The following is a 22,824-nucleotide window of genomic DNA, read 5'->3' as shown; positions in this document are numbered from 1 at the left end:
GTGTGTGTGCGTGTGTGTGCGTGTGTGTGTGTGTGGGTGTGTGTGTGCCAGAGTGCTGTGGAGCCTTTCTCAGTATTACCCACCCAGGAAGTGATGGCGGGGGGTCAGGCCTCATTTAATCAAGAAAAAAATTCCATCTCCCATTAACTTAATTAATCCAACGCTGGAGAAAGAGAAGCTGAAAGAAACCTGCTGTGTGTGTGTGTGTGTGTGTGTGTGTGTGTGTGTGTGTGTGTGTGTGTGTGTGTGTGTGTGTGTGTGTGTGTGTTAATGTACGTTTGTGAGAAAAATGATGTTTAAAAGCTGGATTCATGAAGAGATTTGTCAAATGAACTATAGAAGGGAACTATAAATTGTATTACTTGCACAGGTACAGTAATGACTCCATTTAAAAGACATTAGAAGTGACTTTTAATTTATAATATTCGTCACCTATAGATGAATCCGGGTTGTAGGCGGAAGTAAACAATGCAGCATTACTGCGGTGGCACCTCACTTGTATAACACTGTAATGTATGCAAACGATCGATACAAGAGATCCAGAAGAACATCAAACTCATTTGTCATTAAGGGAAAATAAAGGTTATTTAAAAAAGTCTTCAATCAAATGCGTTTGTGTGTTAACATCTGTTGTTATCAACTGCTCCACCAACAAACTGAGATGTTTCTCTCTGTTGTAATTAAATGCTAATTTCTTTCTGATTTAAATCATGAGTTTGCCAGTCATTCATGTTGGGTTTAGTTTCCGTGCTGCACTTTTACATCCAGACAGTGGAGGTCGGACATAAGCGGATAGGTTAATGTTGTTTTTTTCTCCGACGGCTGTGTCAAAGCTAATTTCCAACTAGTGAGGGCTGAGACTGGAAAACCTTCACTTTCACACAGACTACTTTCATCTGACAGAGGAGCAGCTGGCTACAACCCAAACATCTCTGCTTTCACTGTCGGTGTAAAAGTGTTTTCGACATTGAAGTAATTGCGGCTGCATTTAAGAACACAGCAGATGAATAAGCCACCAGGGTTGTCTATAGAGGAGGTCAAATAATAAGAATGTAAAAGTTTTCAAAGCAATATGAGGCAGCTCACTCCAAAGTTCTTAAGATGCTAAAATTGTTGCAGGTGATTCAGTCACAAAAAGGAAAGTTAAGTTATGTGGAATTTCAAGGGAAGGCAAAATATAAAATCCAGACTGCTTTCAGTATATCAAAGACATCTTGCTCTTCAAAGAACTGAATTCAAACTGTGTTTTCTCCGCAGTTACTGTTGTAAAATAGAAAGCCGCAGGTAGTGTGTTCATCATGAACATGTATGCATTCGTTTTCATTCTATATCATTTGCAACTTTCTTTAAAAATGATGTTTAATATAAAAACAATGGTGATGTTTTAGCATAATACAATGACTGTGGCTGAACAACATGCAGCAGTCTGCTGCTCATCTCACACCAGCTCATCAACCTCGCACTCCAGGACTTCCCCTCTCTCTCACCGACTTTAATGTCCTGCTGCTGACATACAAATCCCTTCATGCCGCTGCACCCATTTCATTTGAAGAGCTCCTCCTCCTCCTCCTCCTCCTCCTCCTCCTCCTCCTCGGCCTCTTCTCTGTCCCCAAATCACCCTGCCTCTGGAATGCACTACCCCTATCCATCTGCGCTGCCAACACTATTGATTGTATTGAGCATCTGCTATAAAATGACAAATTGGCAAATGCTAAAATTGATAGAGTAGACAAAATTGCAAAAAATGACAAATAACACAGATGTGTGAATAATTGCATCAATGAAGAATAAAAGTGCAATATTTAATTTATAGCTGAGCTGTGATAGTGTTCACAGAGCAATAAAAAGGTTCCTACAAAGGGTAGCAGCGAGGCTCTGTATATGTTGTTTGTGGAAATTATACTGACAAATGCATTGGAAAGTGAACATTTAAGTACATATTAAAGATCCCCTCTACTCAAAAATGTCTCTTTCTTATGTTTATGTCCCCTAAAATGTCTGAGCTTGACTTCACTGACTCTAGTTTGTCACTAGAGAGGTGTTTTCACGTTCACAAGTGGAAGATGTCCCTAAAGTCTGAGATTAAAATGTACCTCGGGCAAGATAGATAGTTTTAACATAGTGAAAGCATTTTTTGTTTTTTGGATGTAAACTTTACATTTAAATCCCCAAATATTATTGTATGTTTCACAACCACTAACAATGTGTCAGCCACTGCCAGTGACAAGCTAACAAACAGCATTAAGAAATAAAAGATGCTAACTACACTTACCATTCTGACACTGAAACTCATCCCACTGCTCAACCTGGTGCGAGCGATGGTTGTTGAGGCCAGATCCATATTTTTTCAGTGAGATAGAAAAAGTAGATAAGTTTCAGAGTTTCGCAGACTTTAACTTAACCTTAGATTGTTGCAGGTTAACAAAGTTGCCTATTTTCTTCCCACACAGAAAAGCCTGTTTCGGTGGAGCTGAGCTGCGGTGCAGGACCTAGCCATGTTGTGTTGGAGCCAGGTTTGCCCCTCTTGCTGGACTGCAACCTTGGGGCCAGCGAAGCAGCTTTCAATATCACCTGGCTTCAGGATGGCCAGCCTCTGCCTCGTGAGGGGGGTGACTTCCTGCAGTATTTGGCCAACGGATCCCTCCTCGTGCTGCCGACTTCTAAGGATGGCCGGTCTCCCCAGGGTGTGGAGGGGGGCTACAGCTGTGTGAGTGCCAGCGTCCTTGGAGCCCTGACCAGCCGGACTGTAAATGTTCTCCTTGCAAGTAGGTTTTCAGCAGATACATTTGCAAGTCACATGCTCATGTATGACACAAATATGGCATAGTCAAAAGTAATGCAACTCAAAGCTTGCATGCTGCAAATGTAGGGTCCGGATTAGCAGGAAATATAAGTAATATAAGTTCATGTTGTCTTCCTGTAGCCCTGATCAACTGCTTATTTGTCCTGAGCGTAAACTGCCTGTCGCTCAATGCATGCTGGGATTGGCTCCAATCCCCAAGTGTAGAAAGTTCATGGATAGATGGAAAGTTTAACAAACTCTCGTAGCAGAGCTGCTATTTTGACAAAAAATTGATGGAGTAGAAAGGAAACTATTAGTTTAATGAATCGATTAATAACTTTTGCACATTTGCATCGCTGGGAAAAACAAGACATTTGGAGACGCCAGCTTGGCCTCTGGGAAATTGTGATGGACATGTTTCACTATTCTCTGACATCTTATAACAAACACTACTAAAGTTATGTTCTTGAGGTTAGATTGTTGCACGAAAACAATAATAAGGGAATATTATGATTCCTACAGTTACTGTAGACATTTATTGTTGTGTGTTTCATTTTGTCTGCGCAGTCAAAATGCATGAAATTGCAGGAAGAAGTAGTTTGCAGCGTCACTAATGTAATGGAAGAATATTGCTTTGATTCATTCATCCATTTAAGGCGTACAGTTGGATATGCACGCGCACACACATACTCACATACTCAAACACACACACACACACAGAGCAATGTGATTTGTCAGATTTGCCAAGGGAATTTCCTTGCATGGATGGAGATGAACTTGGTGCTACTCTGCCTCTGATGGAGTGCTAACAAGTGTCCTGGGAGTAGGTACACTTTTAAACAGCGGTCTGTTAAAAGGCACAAGGTGGGAGAGTGGGTGGAAATGAAAGAAATGAAGAGAAAGATGCGGGTGTGAGGGACGAGAAGAAAGGCTGTAGCTCTTTAATCGCCCCTCTAAGGAGGCCCCTTTCTCTCACACTCTTAAGTGGCAGTCTTTATTTAGTCATTAGCTTTGTGTAAAATGAGACAGTATCCTTTGTGGATGCCCCTGCTTTTGTCAGCTGTCACATGCCTATTTATGAGGATCTCTTGTTTGAGAGACAATACGGAGTAAAGGAGGGGAAGGGGGATGTGGGATGAATGGTGAGAAGGCAGAAAAGGCTTCAGAGAGTTTGCGGTGACGGTGAAAGGAAAGGCTTCAGAGACCATTAAGAACGACCTTCGTCATTGCGTGTGTGTGTGTGTGTGTGTACATGCGCATGTATGAGTGTGTGGCTTTTGAATTAAATCAGCAGCGAGAGGCTATGAGATAGATGTGACCAGTGTGCAGGAGGTCGAAGCAGAACTGCCTCAACATTGACATTGAGCAGACATTCTCATTTCCTACTGCGTCTTCGCCAGCAGAAATTAGACTGAAGAGAGAACGTAGCAGAGATCACATCTGTGAAAACACATTACGAAATCCACCTGCTCCAGTTTCCCTGTCGCAGTATATGATGGCCGTGTCTAAAAGCAAGTGTGGGGAAGAGAGAGAGACAGAGTGAAAGAGACCTGCTCCCTCTTTAGATACAGACAAACACTATCTCAGTCTCTAACTCACTCTCCCCTCGGCAAAATGCCAGAGGAGGCACATAGTGTGCACATTACATTTCCCAAACACATCCGCGGGTAAATGATGATGCAGGGAAAAGAAATCTGCTTTTAATGTTAATTAGACCAATTAACCTTTCTCATTATGAGACTGCTGGGGTGAATGTCAATATTTCATAATTCCGAGCAGCTTTTGCAAGTCATTACAGTCAAATAGCTGATGTCATAATCATAAAATGTGTGCTCTCTCCTCCATAATGAACAACCTGTGTGTACTTTATACATACAGTGTGCCTCTGCCTCTTTATTTTAAACTCACATGAGAGTCACATGATTTAAGTCAATTGTAATTTGGACGCAGCCTAATATTAATGCATACAACCTTCATGCACCCCATGCCTTTGAAAAGAGGGAAAATTACTTTTCAAGATGAGAAATGGTCGTTCAAGTGCATCTAAGAATATATTAAAATGTCCAGGCTGAAACAGAAATATTACAATGTTTCCATTCGACAGGTAATTTCTTTGTGAATGCCAAAACTGACAGATTTGAGCACCTTTGCAAAGCTTAAAAGGGCAGTTTACTGTAAATGGGAAATTAAAGTTTCATACAGCACATATTCCGCAGTTGTTATTACAAATATCTGTTGAGGCTACGGGCACGCTTGATGAGTTTCCACACTGTTAGTCAGCCTGAACGCTGGGTAGCAGAGAGGTCACGGGTGGAATTATCTGCTTGCACAAGGGGAGGGGAAAAACGCTGCAATCTGATAGCTGTGGGGCCAAAGAGTGGGGCATAGATAGAGGGACGGACAAAGACAGAGAAAGAGTCCGGGGTAAGTCAAGGGCAGGGGAGAGAGAGAAGCAATGAAAAAAAACAAATGTGAGTGCGCAAAGAAAGTAGTGCATCGAAGGGTTACACACTTTTCATACAGCAGTGCCCACGGCGCTCCCTGAAAATATTTTTGTTATATATATATATATATATATATATATATATATATATATATATAGAAAGACCTTGTTGCTAGGAAACAATTGGACATGTGTTTTGACCCTGTGGCTTGATATGTCACCCTTTATTGGGAGTGTTACTCTGAAAGACAGCATGGTGCCGGGCACTTCTGTCATGGAATTTCATTGCTCATAGATTCCTGGTAAAAGACTAATATGATTATGTTTGACAGAGAGGAGGTGGAAGCCCAGCCAGTCGCCATTGTTCCATCGCAGCATGCGCCAAGTGTCTTCCCATACTCCCTGCCCCCTTTGCATTAAAGTGTGCTCTTGTGCACTTTTGCTGATCAGCTGTTGTTAACCACTCCCACACAGACCCCCCCCCCCCCCCTGCACTGTTACTTGTGTACATAGATGCACACAGTCATCCAGTAATGTAATCACATGCAATCCATGTAAAGGCATCAAGGCTCACACTTGAGTAAACACTAAGGTACAAGTAGCTCAACACACACACACACACACACACACACACACACACACACACACACACACACACACACACACACACACAAACACAAACACAAACACAGCAGTGAGCCTGGCACCCTGTCACCCTGTCAGGCACTCTCTGGCAGTGTTGCACGTGGTGTGTTTACATGAGGGCATCATGCTGTGTAATGGCTAAAAGTAGCAGGGGTTAATCATCAACTCTTCCTGGAAAGCTTGCAATGCAACAATCACTGCGAGTGTTTCTGAAATGAATCAAATGCTTTCTGCTACTATGGCCAGCCTCTGTGTACTCATTGAGAAACTTTGTTCCCTCAGCGCAGTAGGGGAAACACAGATGGCCAGTTTGTTGCCATGACTAACAGTTGGTGTGATAGGGGTTGGGGTAATCTTGGAAAGTCCGCCCTGTGTCTCCTCGAGCTTACAGTGGTTTGGAAGAAATCGTGTCCAAAACATTTGGGCTTGGAATCTTGAGGCAGCGATGTGATTGGCTGCAAGTTTGAAAACACCAAGGTTGAACATTTTGAATTTAATGTCTCAACAACTTTTGGCAATGTTGCCATGAGATGTGGTTCACACATGCACGTCACTCTCAAGATGAATTGTAATATCCCTTAACTTTCTGGCACGTCAGAATTTCATTGTTTTAGTTTATGACATTCCCCTCAGCCTCAGCTGTAGCCAATGTTAGCATGCTAACCTGCAAATATAGGATGTTGAATAAGATTAACATTAGAACATCTGCAGTCTCTTAGGATATCGACGTCACCATTTAGCACTTAACACCACTGTGCCTAAGTACAGTCTCGCTGCCGCACTTTGCAGACTCTTAGCTTGGTTTACTTGAATGTCACTGCTTGAACATTTCATGGCTAATTTATATGGTTTGGTACAAACAGGACTGTCCTGTCGCCAAAGGAAACAATAATAGTTGGAATTGGGGTCTATGAAAGCAAAGTAAGATCTAATCTATTGTAAAAATATATTGTAAAGAAGCTGTGTCATTTGTTCACACTTAATCACTTAAGTAATACAACTGTATCTCTGCTACCAGCAGCTCTTTGATACGCAGGGATCAAGTCTGTCCTTCCTGCAAGGTTTCCATATGTAACAGCGCTGGATAATCTTTACATGGTTTCCTGCTGTGCAAATCTGGTCTGAATCAGTTCTGCGATGAATGAAGTAAATGTGTTGCAGAACAGGATAAAGAAACCAAGAAGAATAACCGTTTTGTGTGAAGATTTATTTATTCAGATTCGTTTTTTTGGTACATTATACTGAACACAAAATGTTTGTGATATAGTGATTTAGGATCTATTATGTTGCTAATGTTGGTGTTCTGCCATTGCTACTTATAGACTGTATTTTCCAGCCTAGTTATATCAGCTGGGATTTGGAGTCTCCTTCTGTTACCTTCCTGCCTCTGGTTGCCTTCTCTGTCTTCTTTCTCTGCTCTTTCTTTTGATCAACCCCCCACTCTCTACTCCTCAGTCAGAGCTGCAGGCGAAGTGGCTGGGACAGCCAACCACTTTTGTTCTCTTCTCCAACAGCCTGTTGGGGTCAGAGGTTAGAGGCCCTCAGACAGTGCTCACTGCTGTCCCCTGGTGCTCAGTGTTATCTGCAGGAGGAAGCTTTCCCGTGCTTGTGAATGTTTTGCAGCTATGAAAGTTGGAGCTCTGCCAACACTCAACCTGAGGAGAGAGAAATCATCTATCCAAGCCTGATTAAATCCCCACATTTCTCCTAATCATGACATTCAAGGATATTTAAATCGTCTGAACAAGAACTTTAATTAAATTACTAAATTGAAAACGGTACTTTTTTTAACTCCCTAAAATGGCCTGAGAATCAGCTGCACGGACAGATTCTGAATTTAAGAAGAAGAATCTCCCATTAATTACATATTTTAAACCGAATTGTAAATGAGATAAATGTTGTTTTATTGTGTTTTATTGAGGTTTGATTCCACAATTAGTATAGAACCATTTCCCCCCCCCCATGAACACGTTGGTTTTGCAGCCCATTTAAATTACCCGTTTGGTGTGTGTGTGTGTGTGTGTGTGTGTGTGTGTGTGTGTGTGTGTGGGGAGCTGTCAACCAACTGTGGACTTTAAGATAATTGCTGTCTGTCTCATAATGTGTGACCTACATTAAACAAACTGTGTCCGAGAGGTAGACGACATGACACGTGCGTTGCAGACCATGAACAGAATGTCATCTGCACACGCAGCAGTTTAGATATGGGTTACTTTTTGTCTGTCGCCTGGGAAATCACCGAGTCTGCTTTGATAGATACCCGCCTGACCTTTATCACCTCTCTACCCCCCAGGTCTGTCTAAGTTCCATCAGCAGCCATCACCCCAAACAGTGCCCGCTGGGGGGAACGCTCGCTTCGAGTGCCAGATTGAGGGAGTACCCACACCTTTTATTACCTGGGAAAAGGACACAGTGGCAGTCCCCGAGGAGACAAGGTGACCTTCTGTTTGTTGTTTTGTCCTTTTCCTTCTCGTTCCATCTCCTCTTCTGGGTTTTCATTTTCTAACAACATATCAGTGAGTGAACAATGTGATTACTCGGGCTTGTTTCAATTATTTTGAGAGCATATTTCTTTTGTCATTGTTCTATTTTTACCTGATACTTTCCTCTTTATGTGTTCCCCCATTAAAATCGTAGTGCTGCCCATTACATCATGACATCAAGTCATTTAAATGATTGATATGATAAGTCATATGGGACATGACTCTTTAGTTTAATTATCTCCTATAAAAGTAAAGTAAACCATAGTTTAGTGAAATACTTAATCTGGGAATCACTTAGCCTGTATAAGCGGTCATTTTATGTAACTAATCTACTGTACTGTATAACTCAAGATGGCTGTAACCCTCCACATTTGGGTTTATGGCTCCATACGGTCAGTGTCACGATTATAGTATCACAGACAGTTTCTCACATGCTGAGTCCCACAATGCAACACTGAAATGACCTTGTTTGTCATGTGAATTTCACTCTATGGTTTTATATTTGTTCCGTGCAAAAAATGTGCTTTTTACTGGAATACGTCGCTTTGGATTTTCAAGGTGAAAAGTCTACTTATATATTTTCCTTTCATCCCTCAACGCTGCACTGATGGTAGTGGAAGTTTGAACTTGTCACTCACTCATAAAGCCCAGTTTGGATACTTTATCCTCCATGACTAAAATATTTCAGAATGACCTGTTTGCACCTGGTAAAGCTAAGAAGTTACTTGTTGAATACTTTGAATATTTTCAGTTTCCTTTGGTTTTAATTGAAAATGTGCCATTGGCTCTTCCAAGCCCTCCGTGCTGTCTGTCCCCAGCTGTAAATGTGAGTGTGCTGCATTTACAAAGTGAACCTAGTAAATCAGAAAACCTAATAATATTCCTTCTATGTTCATGGGATATATGAAACATACACTTACGTGGAAATACTTTTTAGTGCTGATTAATTACAGTGTCCATCATCACCTCATCCTTTCTTTGTGTATTCCCCCGGAGCACACTGTATTCAATTACAAGCTTCAGCGAAGGGGACAGAGTGCGACGATTGCTAAGCAGTCTAATTTAACCTTGACAATACAATGCAAGACTTACTGATAAAAGTAACAATTAACAGAACATGTTTTTATTATCGTATTACAGTAATTGTGTAGTTTTCGAATGACGTAGATAAAAAGTGTAACAGAACTTTTTCAAAGCGGACCTGTTGACCTTCGAGTGCACAACTGTGATTCAGTCTAAATTTACAACGTTGCAATGGCATTATTAAGTATTTTGCACAAAAGTCTAATTAAGTCTAATTAACAACTATGAGAAGAGCAGCCTTAAAGTTTATAATAAGATTTTCAAAATGTACGTCTGCTTCCACACCCTCGACAGATCTCTGTCAGCTCTCCCTCACAAATAGTCTCATTTACGGGGCCACTTAACGATATTGACATTTCAGTGTGACTCTACTGGCTCCGGCGCTTGGAATTTGTCTCCAGCCTTATTTCACAGGACTGAGTGCTAATAGCTGCTTTGGCCTGCATGACCCGCAAACAGCTCGCTGCTTATGAGGTCTTATTGGTTGGATGTGGTTCTCCAACCTCAGGCGCTGTTAATGGCCTCTTACAAAGATGAGCCAAGGGATGGCTGATATCAGCTTCCAGCTTTTTCCTCTCCCTGTTCTCTTTTGCTCTAATGTGCCTTTTTCTCTCTTTTGGCCCTTCTGCCGTTTCTTGCTCTTTCTCTTCGCTATCATCCCCTTTACAATTCTGTTTCTGTTACTCCTCCATCCCCGTTTTCTCTTTAATCATGGCTCCCTGTCAACCTCTCTTTATCTAATTATTTCCTTATTCTTAGTTTTTCCTTTCCACTACCTTTTCTTTCTCCCTCTCTTTTTTTCTCACCTCTCCACTCCTCTCCACTCCACTTTATTCCACTACCTCCCTTCTGAACAGGCTACCACTGGTCACATTCTGGTGGGATTAATAGGATGTGATAAAGACGATAAGAGATGGCAATACATTGCCAGGGCCCTGGGGGCCTGGAGTCTGGAACATGAGAGGGAGAAGTAGAGACATGTATGAATAAAGTAGAAATAGTAAATATCAATAGACATTGTACCCAAAAAGATAACATACAAATGTAAGCATTATTTTCATATACACATTTTTGTGGTACTCTATCTTAGACAACAACTTTCTTCTTTATATCCCTGTATTTCAGTCACTTTTTGAGTTGCATGACTTGTAATTGTTGTTGCACACAAAAGCCTCTGCCCTGAACAAAGAAGGATGGAGTCCTGTGAGGACCCAGCAGGATCCCTGCGGAGTTGATCAGCAGGATGTCTCTTATGCTTCGGGGCACTAAGCCATATACACAGTTGTTTTTCTCTTTCTGTCATTCGCTTTCTTACTCTTTCTCCCTGTGCCACCTCTGCCTCTGTTTTTCCCTGCGTACAACAGGTTAATTTCCCTTCTTAACGGGGTGCTCCAGATTCTGGAGGTGACCAAGGAGGATGAGGGTGCTTACCGCTGTGTCGTGTCCAACTCCGCCAGGAAGGACATCAGTCATGAAGCCCGGCTCACTGTCACCACAGGTGAGGTCTATTGCAGTGCTTTATAGTGTTTGAATAGGCAGCCAGGCCCCGCTGGGAGCTGCCAGGCCAACCTCAACAAATCTAATGTGAGTTTTAGGACTAGATGCTCAAAATGTATTAGGTCTCTCCAGTGTTAACAAAATGGCACTCTCTCACCGTGTGTTGTGTGTAACCCAGTGTTTGAAACAACAGCTACAAATCTAATCCAAATTTAAAAAAAAGACTGAATTAGCAAAACAGTTTTGCCTAAAGTTGCCCACACGATCAGCAGTAACTGCCCTGCGCTTTACCTCGCGGTGAGACATTCTTTATCATGTGAAGGCAGCTTAACAGAAGTGGAATTTGAAACATTTGGACTATAATAATAACAGGTTTATATAATACTTAATGGTTTTATACGGCATTAAGAACATTAATATTGTAGCAAACAACTATTTAAAGATATAATGGGGTAACTAAGCAGAGAATGATTTTACACTCCCTGTGTGTGTGTTGTAATCCAAGCTTCTCTGTGCTTCGTTTACGTCTCTGTTTGGGTGCTCCACTCGCTAGCTAATGGCTGCCACTTTGCCGTGTGCTCATACGCCGGCTACTGCTCGTAACCCCAGGATAACACTGTTAGCTCTGTCAGCACTGTTGCTGCTGTTTGCACTGTTAGCCCCGTTAGCTGCTAGCCGCCAGGTCATGATGTTGAGAGCCGTGAGGAGACAATCTGAGTTCTGTGAAGAGAACCTTTAAAGTTCCCCTACACATGTTTTTCATTGATATAAAATACTTTGTGGTCAAAGGTTCAATGTGTAAGATCAGCCAGAATTTAAACTTAAACCATTAAAACAATTAACTAACATTATCAACAGAATGTGAAGAGGCGTTATGTCAAATACGTCTGTTGCAGAGATATCTACTGACATTAGCATGCTAACAGCTAGCTGCAGCCCGTTCAGTCGTGTAATACCACTTGTTCCTCTAGAGGTGAGAGTGAGTCACTGCAGCTCCAGTCTGCTCAGTACAGAGGGAGAAGAAGTACAGCTGCCTGACTCGCTTGTGAATATTACAGTCATGTTCTGTGTCTGTTTTATAGTTTGTTTATTGGATGATATTCAAAGTGGCGGAAACGGCGTAGCTTCAGTTAGCAGTTAGCTCAGTTTCATGGACTACAGCCCCCGGTTAACATCAGTGCCCCAGTGAACACAGACGGACGAGCCCCACGTGAAGATTATAAGATAGTAGTGTTTTTTTCAACAGTTTGGTAAAATGTTGGTATTCTTGCCCACTGACTGACTGACAGGCATTACACAGGAATTAATGCAAAACACAATATAAATAATTAATTAGAGTACAATAAATATGCCAAACTACTATAATTTATATTTAAACATTAGAGATGGTATGGACCCAGTTTAGAGGTGAAATACTGCCCCCTGTTTCTGTGGAGCAGGCGGCTCAGAATTACACTTTGAACCTTTAAAGTTATCACATCACACCAGTGTAAGTTTGAACCATTACATACATACTCGCCTTTAACTTAGATTTAAGTTGAGGACAGAGAAACTTTCTCTTTTCAGCATATATGAATGTGAAAACATCCTTCTAGTGCTCATCATTCTGCACAATGAAGGTCAAACATTCAAGTGAAGTAACAATAAGCAACACATTTCTTTGAGTAGAGGATGCATCACTATGGATTGCATTACAATAGAATACAAAGGTTTGTTCTTGTTGATATTACGTTTCTAGACCAATCTCTATGTATTCCCTTATGATATAACTAAAAAGAAGGGAATGGAACGGGTGTAATCTGAAGAAAATAATGCCTTTTTCCACAGACCTTTGCCATTCGTCATTTATGCAGTGCTATTTCTATACATGTCTCTCTCGTTTCTCAGTAACAGTATTTATTATGCAAAGCACTTTAAGCTGATGATGTTTTGTATTAAATGTTGCTAAGTGTTGTGCATCTTTCTTGCCTGTCCTTCAGACTTCTTTTACTAAAACACAAAGATACCCAGAAAATAATGTTGACAGACAGTCGTCATCGTCTGTACTGCTGGCATTGACACTCAATTAAATCTCCCTTAAGTACCCGGCGTAATTTGTTTGTGCATCTATTCATCCACAGCACTCATTCTTCCTGTTTAGTAGAAGTATTGCAAATGTTTCAATGTTTCAATTCAGTGACTAAATATGAGCATGACAAACCACAGCAAGACATCTCAGAAGGCTGACTCTACAGAGCATTTGTTTTCTGCAATTTACTTCAAATTACTTTGATCAAAATTATTGATACCACAGACAAGAAGAAATCAAATCCTCAAAATGTCATCTACATCAATTCAGAATAATATGACAAAAACAACTAACAAAGGATAAATGTTACAATGTGGTGTAATTATGCCGCAATACATCAAACTCAATGCTGTCAATTAAATTAAATGATTGATGGTGTTTACAGAATAAAGGCATATCTTTCAGTATACTAAATCTACAAACCCTTCTCCTTCTTCTGCGCCTGCTTCCTACAAGGACTTGCATTAGTGGATTACATGGTGCAGTGAAGAGTATTGTGAGGTGTGATTTCACCATTAGGCAGCCCACATTAAAGCCATGTCGTATTATCTGCCTCTGTAGCTACAGATCAATCAACTTGTAATTGGCTTCTCTGTGGGAACCAGTGGGTCCTTTTTGAGTCACAGCCTTTGTGCCCTTTAAAAGAAAGACAAAAAGAAAGTGGGAGGGAGAGAGTCAGATGAGGGCAAGGGAAGTGAGTCAGATACTGCCTTTAGGACTAGGAAACGTTTTTACGCTATCTTCACAGCCACCTTTCAAGCACTCGATTTGTTTTACTTTCCTCGTGCCTCTATCGTCATTTGGGCCAAATTCACAATAGAGGGGAAAGCATCCTCGTTTCTTTTTTGCACAACAAGTGCTCTACTCTTCGGATAGTTAAATAGCTTTTTGGAAATGAATTTGTGGGAATGGATGCAGTATATTTTATGGATTTTCCCACCTGTAATGACGAGGGGGAAACTACTTAAGGCTCTATTGAGAACCATTACAAGTGACAGATGTCAGATCTCTCGCTTCACTTGTTTGCACTTCAGAGTTCTATGAATAAGATTTCTCAACACCCATAGCTTCGACGGCTTGCTGCTGAGGTGCTTGAGTCGACGTACTTAACACATAATGTGCTCCATCTGCCTTAAACATCCGGTTTATAGTTTCTTCCTTACTTTAGCTTTAGTTTTCTACATGCTTCACGCTGCACCCATCATATCCGTATAAGACCTCTGAAGGTGCACCCTGCAGTGGTTTAAAGGCAGACTGACCCACTTAAAGCATTATGCATAACCAAGGATTGCCGTATGTAATCTCAATGATTCATTTATAATGTGTTTACAGAATGCCAGGCTTCTCTCTGGATGTTATTAGCTTTGTGTGCTTCTGAGACTGCCTGGGCTGAGCAGCATTGCAGGGAAGTAAAGCCCTACCACACCAGCTGTACCTTCGGCATTGATACACACTCAAAAAATGACTTTTAGTTTAATAAACTTTACTTTGAATAACATCTTTAGTCACTGAAGAGCAGATATGTGCCTCAAATCCGTAACTGAGGGTGTTCTATCAACTGACTTTAAAGGTTTACCATTTACTTTTCTTTCATGGATTGCGATCTTTTTTCCCCTCTGGTTCTCATGTCCCGATCCTTTCTGTGCTTTATCTCTTGCCACTTAGAAACATCATCTATCACACCATCTCCTCTCAGTCAACCCTTTTGTGCATAGTTCATTCCTGCTTTTGTTCAGTATGTCTGCAGTCTGAGATGTGCACTGCTACCTGTAAATAAAGTGTGCTATAAGGGCTCGCATTCAAACCTCTCTGATCAAGATTACCTATTCAGGTCATACCCATATTCACCATCCTCTATGAATTGATTAAGCCTCAACAAGATACTAATCAGCCAACTACTGGTGCTCTTGTTATGATGAAACGACGTGCTGTGTTAGAAAGGAACTCTGTCTCATGCAAATGTTCACCGAGTCACTGAGAACTCCTTCAAAGTCTCTCCTCTCAAAACAGCTCCCTGAACTACTGTGAAATACTAGCGGCTGCTCTGGCGGATATGCTAGCAAACTGCTACTGCAAATCAGTATTTGGGTTCCCTTCGTAGGTCAGCTATGTGTCCAAAATCGTTGTTTCCTCTCCTATAAAATAAGGCGTCCTTCTCGATTACTTCATGCTGGCAGTTAACAGCAAACACGTGTGCATACTGCCCCCTCCGTGTTGTAATTGTAAGTTCATTCGCGAGGTCTGCTGGAGCTTTCGATGACACGTCCTCCAATAGGAGAAAGCCCTCACCAGAACTCAGTGAGGAGAGAGAACATTGTGAACCAGAATTGTAAGGGCGACCAAGTTCTTATCTTTTGTAACCTTATTTATTTGAATCAGGTTTTGTTGAGTTCACATAACAACTGTACTGTAGTTACACCCAAGAGGGCCTGGAAGTGTCTGGCAGTGTCTACATGCTGGGGTGGAACAAGGAATAGTTAGAGAAACCTCAGCAGTAATCGGTGAGAGATGGGATAGCATTGTATTCCGATAATCAGACTACATTTCCAATGTGTTTCACTTCAGTGGTGACGAGTGAAGTATTTGATTTGATGAAAATACAGATTCTGAAGTCGGGAGCAGGCTGATAGCATCTCCCATTCAGCCAGTGGATTCAAACAGGCAACCTTCCAGTTACAATGACAAACATATCTAATATTTACTGGTACATAATACCAAAGTGTTTTTGTTATAGGCTCTACTGAAGTCCTGAACGGAGTTGCGATTGTTGCACCGCCTCAGAATGCAACAGTCGTGCTCGGCCGTCCTGCTGTGATGGAGTGTATGGCACAGGGCCAGCCGAAGCCTCTGGTGTCCTGGAGCAGACAAGGTAACGCTCGCAAATGCTCTCTGTGGAGTTCTCATCCTGTTTGTTTGTCATTTTTACGGCCTCTGTCGCACTTCCATTATGCGTGTGTGGCTCTCTAACTATCTGTCTCTCACACAAGAAGAAATATCAACAGGCCAGGACACAGATCTGCGTACCTGTGGCTGTAAAGTTGTTTTATTGATGATAGCGGTCTCCTCTCAACTAGTCCTGTGTTATTCTACTCTATTGTGACTCATGCTTTACATAATATGATTTGACATATTAATTGATTCATACCTGCAGCTTTGACACACACACACACACACACACACACACACACACACACACACACACACACACACACACACACACACACACACTTAGTCTTGAATGAAGTCATTTGGAATTCCTTTGTGCTGTGATTTGGCAACATCTCTGAAATTTGTTTTGAGACTAGTGCTGCATCTAAAAAATCTTCCCTCATTTACATTCGACATTTATCTCCACAGGGAACTCTACATATTGTATCAGTTGGCGAAAAACTATTCAGGTCATGTGCAATCCAAAGCAGGTAGCTGGTTTTCAGTCACTACTTATTATGTGGCATTTTATATAAGTAAAGATACATTAATATAGCATCAAGATCACAAAGTGTTTCACAAGAATAAAAAAATGAGAACATAAAAACATTGTGAGATAACTCCCTATCTAGGAGATCTCTGTATCACATTCAACAACATCACAAAATGGTGGACAAACTAAATACAGGTCTGTATAGTGAATAGTGAAGTGTTTTACACACAGCCTAGGAGTGTGCCAATGCAGACACCTCAGTGAACCCACACTAAAAAAGTCACAGAGCCACCTGTTGGTCAGTTTGTGGGATTACAGTTCAAATCCTCAAGTGCTGCCTCTCTCTCCTCTGCTGTTACTCAGGCAACTGAACGCCTTCTCTTCTTTTGCCGATCTCTTGTTGTTTTCATCTTAATGATCTGAGACTGTCTGTTCTGTGTTGCTTTCTTCTCTGATCAGATGGAAAGCCCATTTCCACTGATGTGGTTGTCCTCGCAACAAACCTGGTGATTAGAGACACAAGGCCTCTCCATGCCGGCGTCTACGTCTGCCGCGCCAACAAGCCCAAGACCAGAGAATTTGTGATTGCTGCTGCTGAGCTGCATGTGCCTGGTAGGAGACGTGTTTTCACTGTATATAATGACAGATTAGACATGTATGTGGACTGCTTCGTTAGTCTTTGTCACCAGCTTCCCTTACGTCACAGAGTAATTGTCTGATGGTACCAGAAAAGTAGAATAATTTAACTGTTTTTTAAAGGTGATTCCTATCTGTGCAGTAAGTCCGCTAACTTTGTCAAAGGGCAATACAAAATCTTTGTGCTGTCCCTTTAATGTTATAGTCCCCTGTAAGTCAGAGCTTTGTTTCCTTCTTCCACCAGCCCCTCCAGTGATTCTCCAGCCCCCAGAGACAGCGTCCCTCTCCCGGGGAAACACAGCCAGATTTGTGTGCAACAGCTCTGGGGAACCTCCTCCAGTGTTGCACTGGCTTAAGGACGGTCATCCCATTAAGTCATTCAGACGAGTGAAGACCCAAAGCCCTGGAGTCCTCCTCATCAACCAGCTGGCACTGGAGGATGAGGGCTACTACCAGTGCATCGCAGACAACGGGCTTGGCACGGCCTGCGCCACTGCCAAGCTGACGGTCATTGTGAGGGAAGGTCTGCCCAGCTCTCCTCGCCACTTGTCTGCTACGCCGTACTCCAGCACAACTGCCCTGCTCATCTGGGAGAAACCTGAGTACAACTCGGACCAAATCATCGGCTACTCTGTGCACTGCCAACGCGCCGCAGGTGTGTCTCTATTCATATGTGTATGTGTGTGTGTGTGTGTGTGTGTGTAGCCATACAGTAAGCATGTTATCCTTGAAATAATATTTGATTTGAATATTTTCCTCCTTTTCAGGCTCAGATAATGTGGAGTACCAGTATGCGATGAATAACGACACAACAGAGTATCACGTCAAAGAGCTTCTCGCCCATACTGCTTACACATTCTTTGTGGTGGCTTACTCTCCCATGGGTGCCAGTCGCCCATCCCTGCCTGTTACGGTGGAGATGCTGGAGGACGGTGAGCAATCAAACTAATACACTGGTAAAATAAGGACGGCCTTGGATGCTTCGCAGACTCACAGAGCAAAGTTATTAGCATGCCAACCTTGTAACTCCTTTATTAATTGTCGGTTTATGTAGTAAATGTAGTAATAGTAGCTCACTGGCTACTTAATTGTTTACTTGTGCACACTTTTAAAAGGGTTTACTAAGTAAAGATTAGTTATAGATATAGTGTGTTTGTGCAGATCTATAGGACATGCCTTGAATGTGCATCGTCAAACAGTTCAGAATGTCCTTTTATTCCCTCCCGCAGTGCCAAGTGTACCTCCTCAGCTGTCTATAGCCAGCACCTCCCCCACAGACATCAGGCTGATGTGGCATCCATTGTCCTCGCAGCTCAGTCGAGGAGCTGTTACCAGCTACCGCATTGAGTACAGCACTGTGGATCAGGGTGAGTAACCGCTGCTGGATAACATGTTGACCTAAACTGGCAGTGAAAGCACAATGTGGTGACACACTGAGTATAATTGAGGAGATTTAGCCCATTTGGTTTCTTTACATACATTATTCATAGAACAGAAAAAGTATTGACAGCCTACTTTACTAATTTTCTATGCAAAAGTTAATGTTTTATTCGTATTATTATTATTGCAGCTTTCTTGAAAACTGCTAATCCAAACAACTTCACACACTAACGCCGCGCTTTCTTCGATCCTGAGCAATACACCTGCCGTGACACAGCAACGCTAGAGTTTAGGAATCATTTAGGTGCAAAAGCTCACACGAACATCGACGGAGAGCGATCTGTACTCAGCTTGCCGTTAGGCGGTGTAACAGTTAATAGAGCTCCCTTCTCCATACACTACACAGTGTGCACATACGCAATACAAATAAATATCTCAAGAGGTCGCTTGAGGTAGCTCAATACTGCATTTCTTTGGATCTTCAGACAAACAGATGAATCATAATAATTAGATAGTCCATTAGTAGATAAATAACAGTGACTGTGTTTACTGTGTGCTCCCACAGTGGACTCGGTGTTCTCAGTGGAAGTGGGGGGTAATGAGACTCAGTTCACACTAAGAGAGCTGCAGCCCAACCATGCCTACCGACTGAGGATAGCAGCTGGGACAGAGGTCGGCTTTGGGGTTCCCTCCGAGTGGGCCCAGCACCAAACCTTAGCCCACTTCAACCACAGCGACCACAGCATGGGTAAGGAAGACAGACCTATTCCTAAAATTCCTATTTTATTTTACGCAGGGTTCCCATTGGTGTTTTTGGAATGACATGGTATTTTGAGAGCTATAAACCACATGGGGAACAGAACATCTCAGGGTGAAACTGTGAAACACAGATGAAACTTATCACCGTATTTCACTCCACATTATTCCGCTGGTCATTTGCACCCACCATTCAATGTCTCTGCTCCTTCCTGTTCTTAGTGATTATTTTGATCATGTGGAAGTTTTTCTTTTCCTTTTCCAAACGTTTTCAGTGATCTTTGCCCCCACCGAGCTGAAAGTCAGAGCCCGAGTGAACACACTCAATGTGACATGGCATCCCACGCCCAATCACACGCTCGTCTCTGGTTACAAGCTGTCCTGTAGGGAGGTGGAGGCTGACGAATCAGCCAATGGAGAAAGGACAACACAGACGCACACCATCAGGCTCCGTAAGAAGGCCAGGTATCATCTCCTCACTGGGCTGCGTAAGTTGTTTGAAAAAGGCCTCTCCAGGTGTAACGTGCTTTTAAGTGTATTCTGCTTTCATATTTTCATGGTCATTTTTACAACTTTGCAGTCAGCTACCTTTGACGAAATATTAGTCATATGATGCGCATTTTGCTTCAGAAACTTGTCAGATATATGTCAAAATAAAGAGCAGAAATAGACAGACACCTCACATGAAAAGTAATTAATAATTCAGCGTAAAAAAGCATTGCAGGTTGTAGCTCAGTTGCTATTTGCGTTCGGTGCAGTACATGCATTTAGATTGCATCCAGGGCCTAATCTCGATACTTTAAATGTCCTACCTTTGTAATAGGCAACATATCTATAAGGCTTGAATCTCTCTCTTTCGCTGTATGTGTGTGTCAGTCCCTGACAGGCAGTACGAGGTGAGAGTTTGGGCATTCAACAAGCAGATAGATGGAGCAGCTGCTATGTGGAATGGAAGGACAGACAAGGCCCATGACAGAAGTAAGATTTATCTTACTACATGTACGCATATATACATAAATGAATGAATGAGTGTTTTGTAAAAAAGATACCCTCCATCACTTTTATTGGATAATAAATAATGACAAACTATATCAAGGCAAATTATGGCTATGTGTGTGTTATAGCATCGTTGCCGCCAATGCGCCCCCCTCCGTTGCCCCCAAGCAGCATCCAAGCCATGGCCAACAGCTCTACCTCCATCTGGCTGCGCTGGGAGAAACCACGGTTCAGCAACGTACGCATCATCAACTACACAGTGCGCTGCAGCCCAGCGGGCACCACCAACGCCTCCCTGGTCTCCTATTACACCAGGTCAGAAACAGAAGCTTTTTCCATGTCTGTAATGTTTAAGAGGTGTCATCTCAAAACGTATCTATAGTTCATGGTCAAAATTTGAAGTACCATGATATTATTTGTAAAAAATTGGTAATTCTGCTTTTATTTATTTTATTTGTTTATTTATTCTTTGCATTTGAGGATCAATAAATTGCTTCACGAAATGGTAAATTTACTTTTATATGGCGTGTTTCTAGTGTTCCGACCACCCAAAGCGCTTTTACTCTACATGTTAACATTTACCCATTCACACACATTCATTCACTGATGGCAGGGCTGCTCATCATTTAATCTAATGCTCATTCTCACACACTTACACACTGTAAGTGTGTAAGTGTGCCTTCGGGAGCAATTTGGGGTTCAATATCTTGCCCAAGGACATTTTGACATGCGGACTGGAGGAGCCAAGGATCAAACCATATTGGTTCAGTTTTACAAAGCTCCTCCCTCTCGTGTCACTTCTGGCGACGGCCAAAACACCAAACTCGATGCTTCAAAACGGTAGCTCACAAACCAATGGATTCCGTCATGGTGAAGACGTCCACTTCTCACTTCTATAGTAGCTTAAGAGCTTAAGAGTAGTAGCTTAACAATCATTCATACAGTAATCAAACTGAAGCACATCATATTGTCCTTGCTTTGATTGTACCCTCTACACATACATTGGTACTACTACTCTATGTCAAGAAATATACCATATATCCCTCCTGTCTTCATCAGTTTTGGTCATATTCAAGATTAATCTTAAGTAAGGATGTGGAGTTTGTGTTAAAGAGATGCATATATAATGATTGTCAAGTAGAAGGAAGGTAACGAGTTAACAATATAAGGTAATACAGAGAGTGGTCCAACAGGTTGTACAAACTAACACGAATATATTGAACAAAGTCAATTATTCTTTACGTCAGACAGAATACAAAGCATGCACCACACACTCTGAACTTTCCCGTGTTTGTGTGTTGCAGCTCTGCTCAGGAGATACAGCTCGGGGCGCTGAGGCCCTTCACACGTTATGAGCTGGCGGTGCAGTCTAATGGAGTGGACGTGGTGGGACCTTTCAGCGGCACAGTGGAAGAGTCCACCCTGTCTGACCGTGAGTCTCTGCTGCGCTCCTACCAGTGGAGTCAGTGCAGCATTCAAAGACCCAACCTGAGCATTTTCCTGTAGCTAACTTTGTTTATGATGCTATTTAAATATATTATAGATATCTTTTTTGCATTTTCTTACTTAAGAAATTAGTATGTGAACTCACTCAAGTGTGCACTTCAAGTCTTTTTTCACTCACTTGATATTGTTGAATAAAAACACTTCCTCTCACAACCTTTGCAGTGCCCTTGAGCAAGTCACTTAACCCGAAACAGCTCAAGGAAAACTACACTGTGCCAAAACAATAGAATAGTGTTGTTCTACTGGGCAGCCACAGTACGAGGTGTACATGTGTAAATGCGTGGAAATATGTTTCTGGAAGAGGATGCAGGGTCAGTGAGCATTTTCAGTTTGTGTCTGCTAAAAATATATTCCCTCATGGCCCCCATAAAAAATATATTTCGTCTTGTTTTCGAAGTGCACATTCATGCTTCCAGAATGTTTTGTCTGAGTATCTGCATTTCCTAACCTTGATCTACAGTTATGGTGGTAATTAAAAAATGAATCACTTTCCGGTAAGAAATGAACAAATATAGAAGTTAGAGCTTTGCTGTTATTTAATTGAAGAGTCAGAAGTGTTCAACAGAATCAATCGTTTGCAGCTGAAAGGACAGATAACCTGCAGCTGGTGTGCTACAAGTATCTGACCCTGAGTATACAGAAACACAAAAAACGTGTTGCACTTTTGCGCCCTGCAGATTCTCCAATATGTGCATGTGCATGCAAGTGAGTGTGTGCTCACTCATGTGTGGATCAGAGTGTTGGCTGGCCGGTGGCCAGTGGACATGAGAATAAGTAGTTGGCATCGGCGGCTGATAACTGGCTGTAATAAAATAACCAGGTGCAGTAGTGGCCCTCATGTTGGCCAGAAGCTCGGTCCGCAAGCCAAGTAAGGGTGGAGAGTGCAGAGTGGACTGCTTTTAATGACTTTATTACCACCAGTCACGCTCTCCACTGCCATGTATCATCACCTGAGCACCAGCCCATTGCCCTTTGTGTCCCCCCTCTCCTGTACCCAGGTGGCGGGGACACAAGGACACAGATGGTTGTCACACAACATGTCAAATCCCCCACCAAGACAATATACATTCTGCAGCTGTGAGGCCTCATTTGTGGGCTCTAATTACTGACCCAGTCCTCCTCTTTCCT

General features: G+C 42.2%; 1 protein-coding gene across 2 annotated transcripts in view; it reads left to right on the top strand.

Annotated features, from left to right (window-relative positions):
- igdcc4 (immunoglobulin superfamily, DCC subclass, member 4) overlaps positions 1-22,824 on the top strand; it is a 47,959-nt gene that overhangs the window by 14,907 nt on the left and 10,228 nt on the right. For both annotated transcript variants that reach the window (XM_029428043.1, XM_029428035.1), the window contains exons 2-14: positions 2,451-2,765; positions 8,164-8,305; positions 10,801-10,934; positions 15,736-15,870; positions 16,882-17,034; positions 17,303-17,713; positions 17,826-17,990; positions 18,288-18,425; positions 19,004-19,186; positions 19,470-19,682; positions 20,071-20,172; positions 20,319-20,505; positions 21,495-21,622. In XM_029428043.1, coding sequence (XP_029283903.1) covers positions 2,451-2,765; positions 8,164-8,305; positions 10,801-10,934; positions 15,736-15,870; positions 16,882-17,034; positions 17,303-17,713; positions 17,826-17,990; positions 18,288-18,425; positions 19,004-19,186; positions 19,470-19,682; positions 20,071-20,172; positions 20,319-20,505; positions 21,495-21,622 — 2,406 coding nt within the window. The remainder of the gene's footprint in view (positions 1-2,450; positions 2,766-8,163; positions 8,306-10,800; positions 10,935-15,735; positions 15,871-16,881; positions 17,035-17,302; positions 17,714-17,825; positions 17,991-18,287; positions 18,426-19,003; positions 19,187-19,469; positions 19,683-20,070; positions 20,173-20,318; positions 20,506-21,494; positions 21,623-22,824) is intronic.

This window comes from Cottoperca gobio, chromosome 3 (genome assembly GCF_900634415.1).
Source record: "Cottoperca gobio chromosome 3, fCotGob3.1, whole genome shotgun sequence".
NCBI classification, from domain to species: domain Eukaryota; kingdom Metazoa; phylum Chordata; class Actinopteri; order Perciformes; family Bovichtidae; genus Cottoperca; species Cottoperca gobio.
The sequence above is the reverse complement of the archived record's forward strand: the minus strand, read 5'-3'. Positions and strand labels throughout refer to the sequence as shown.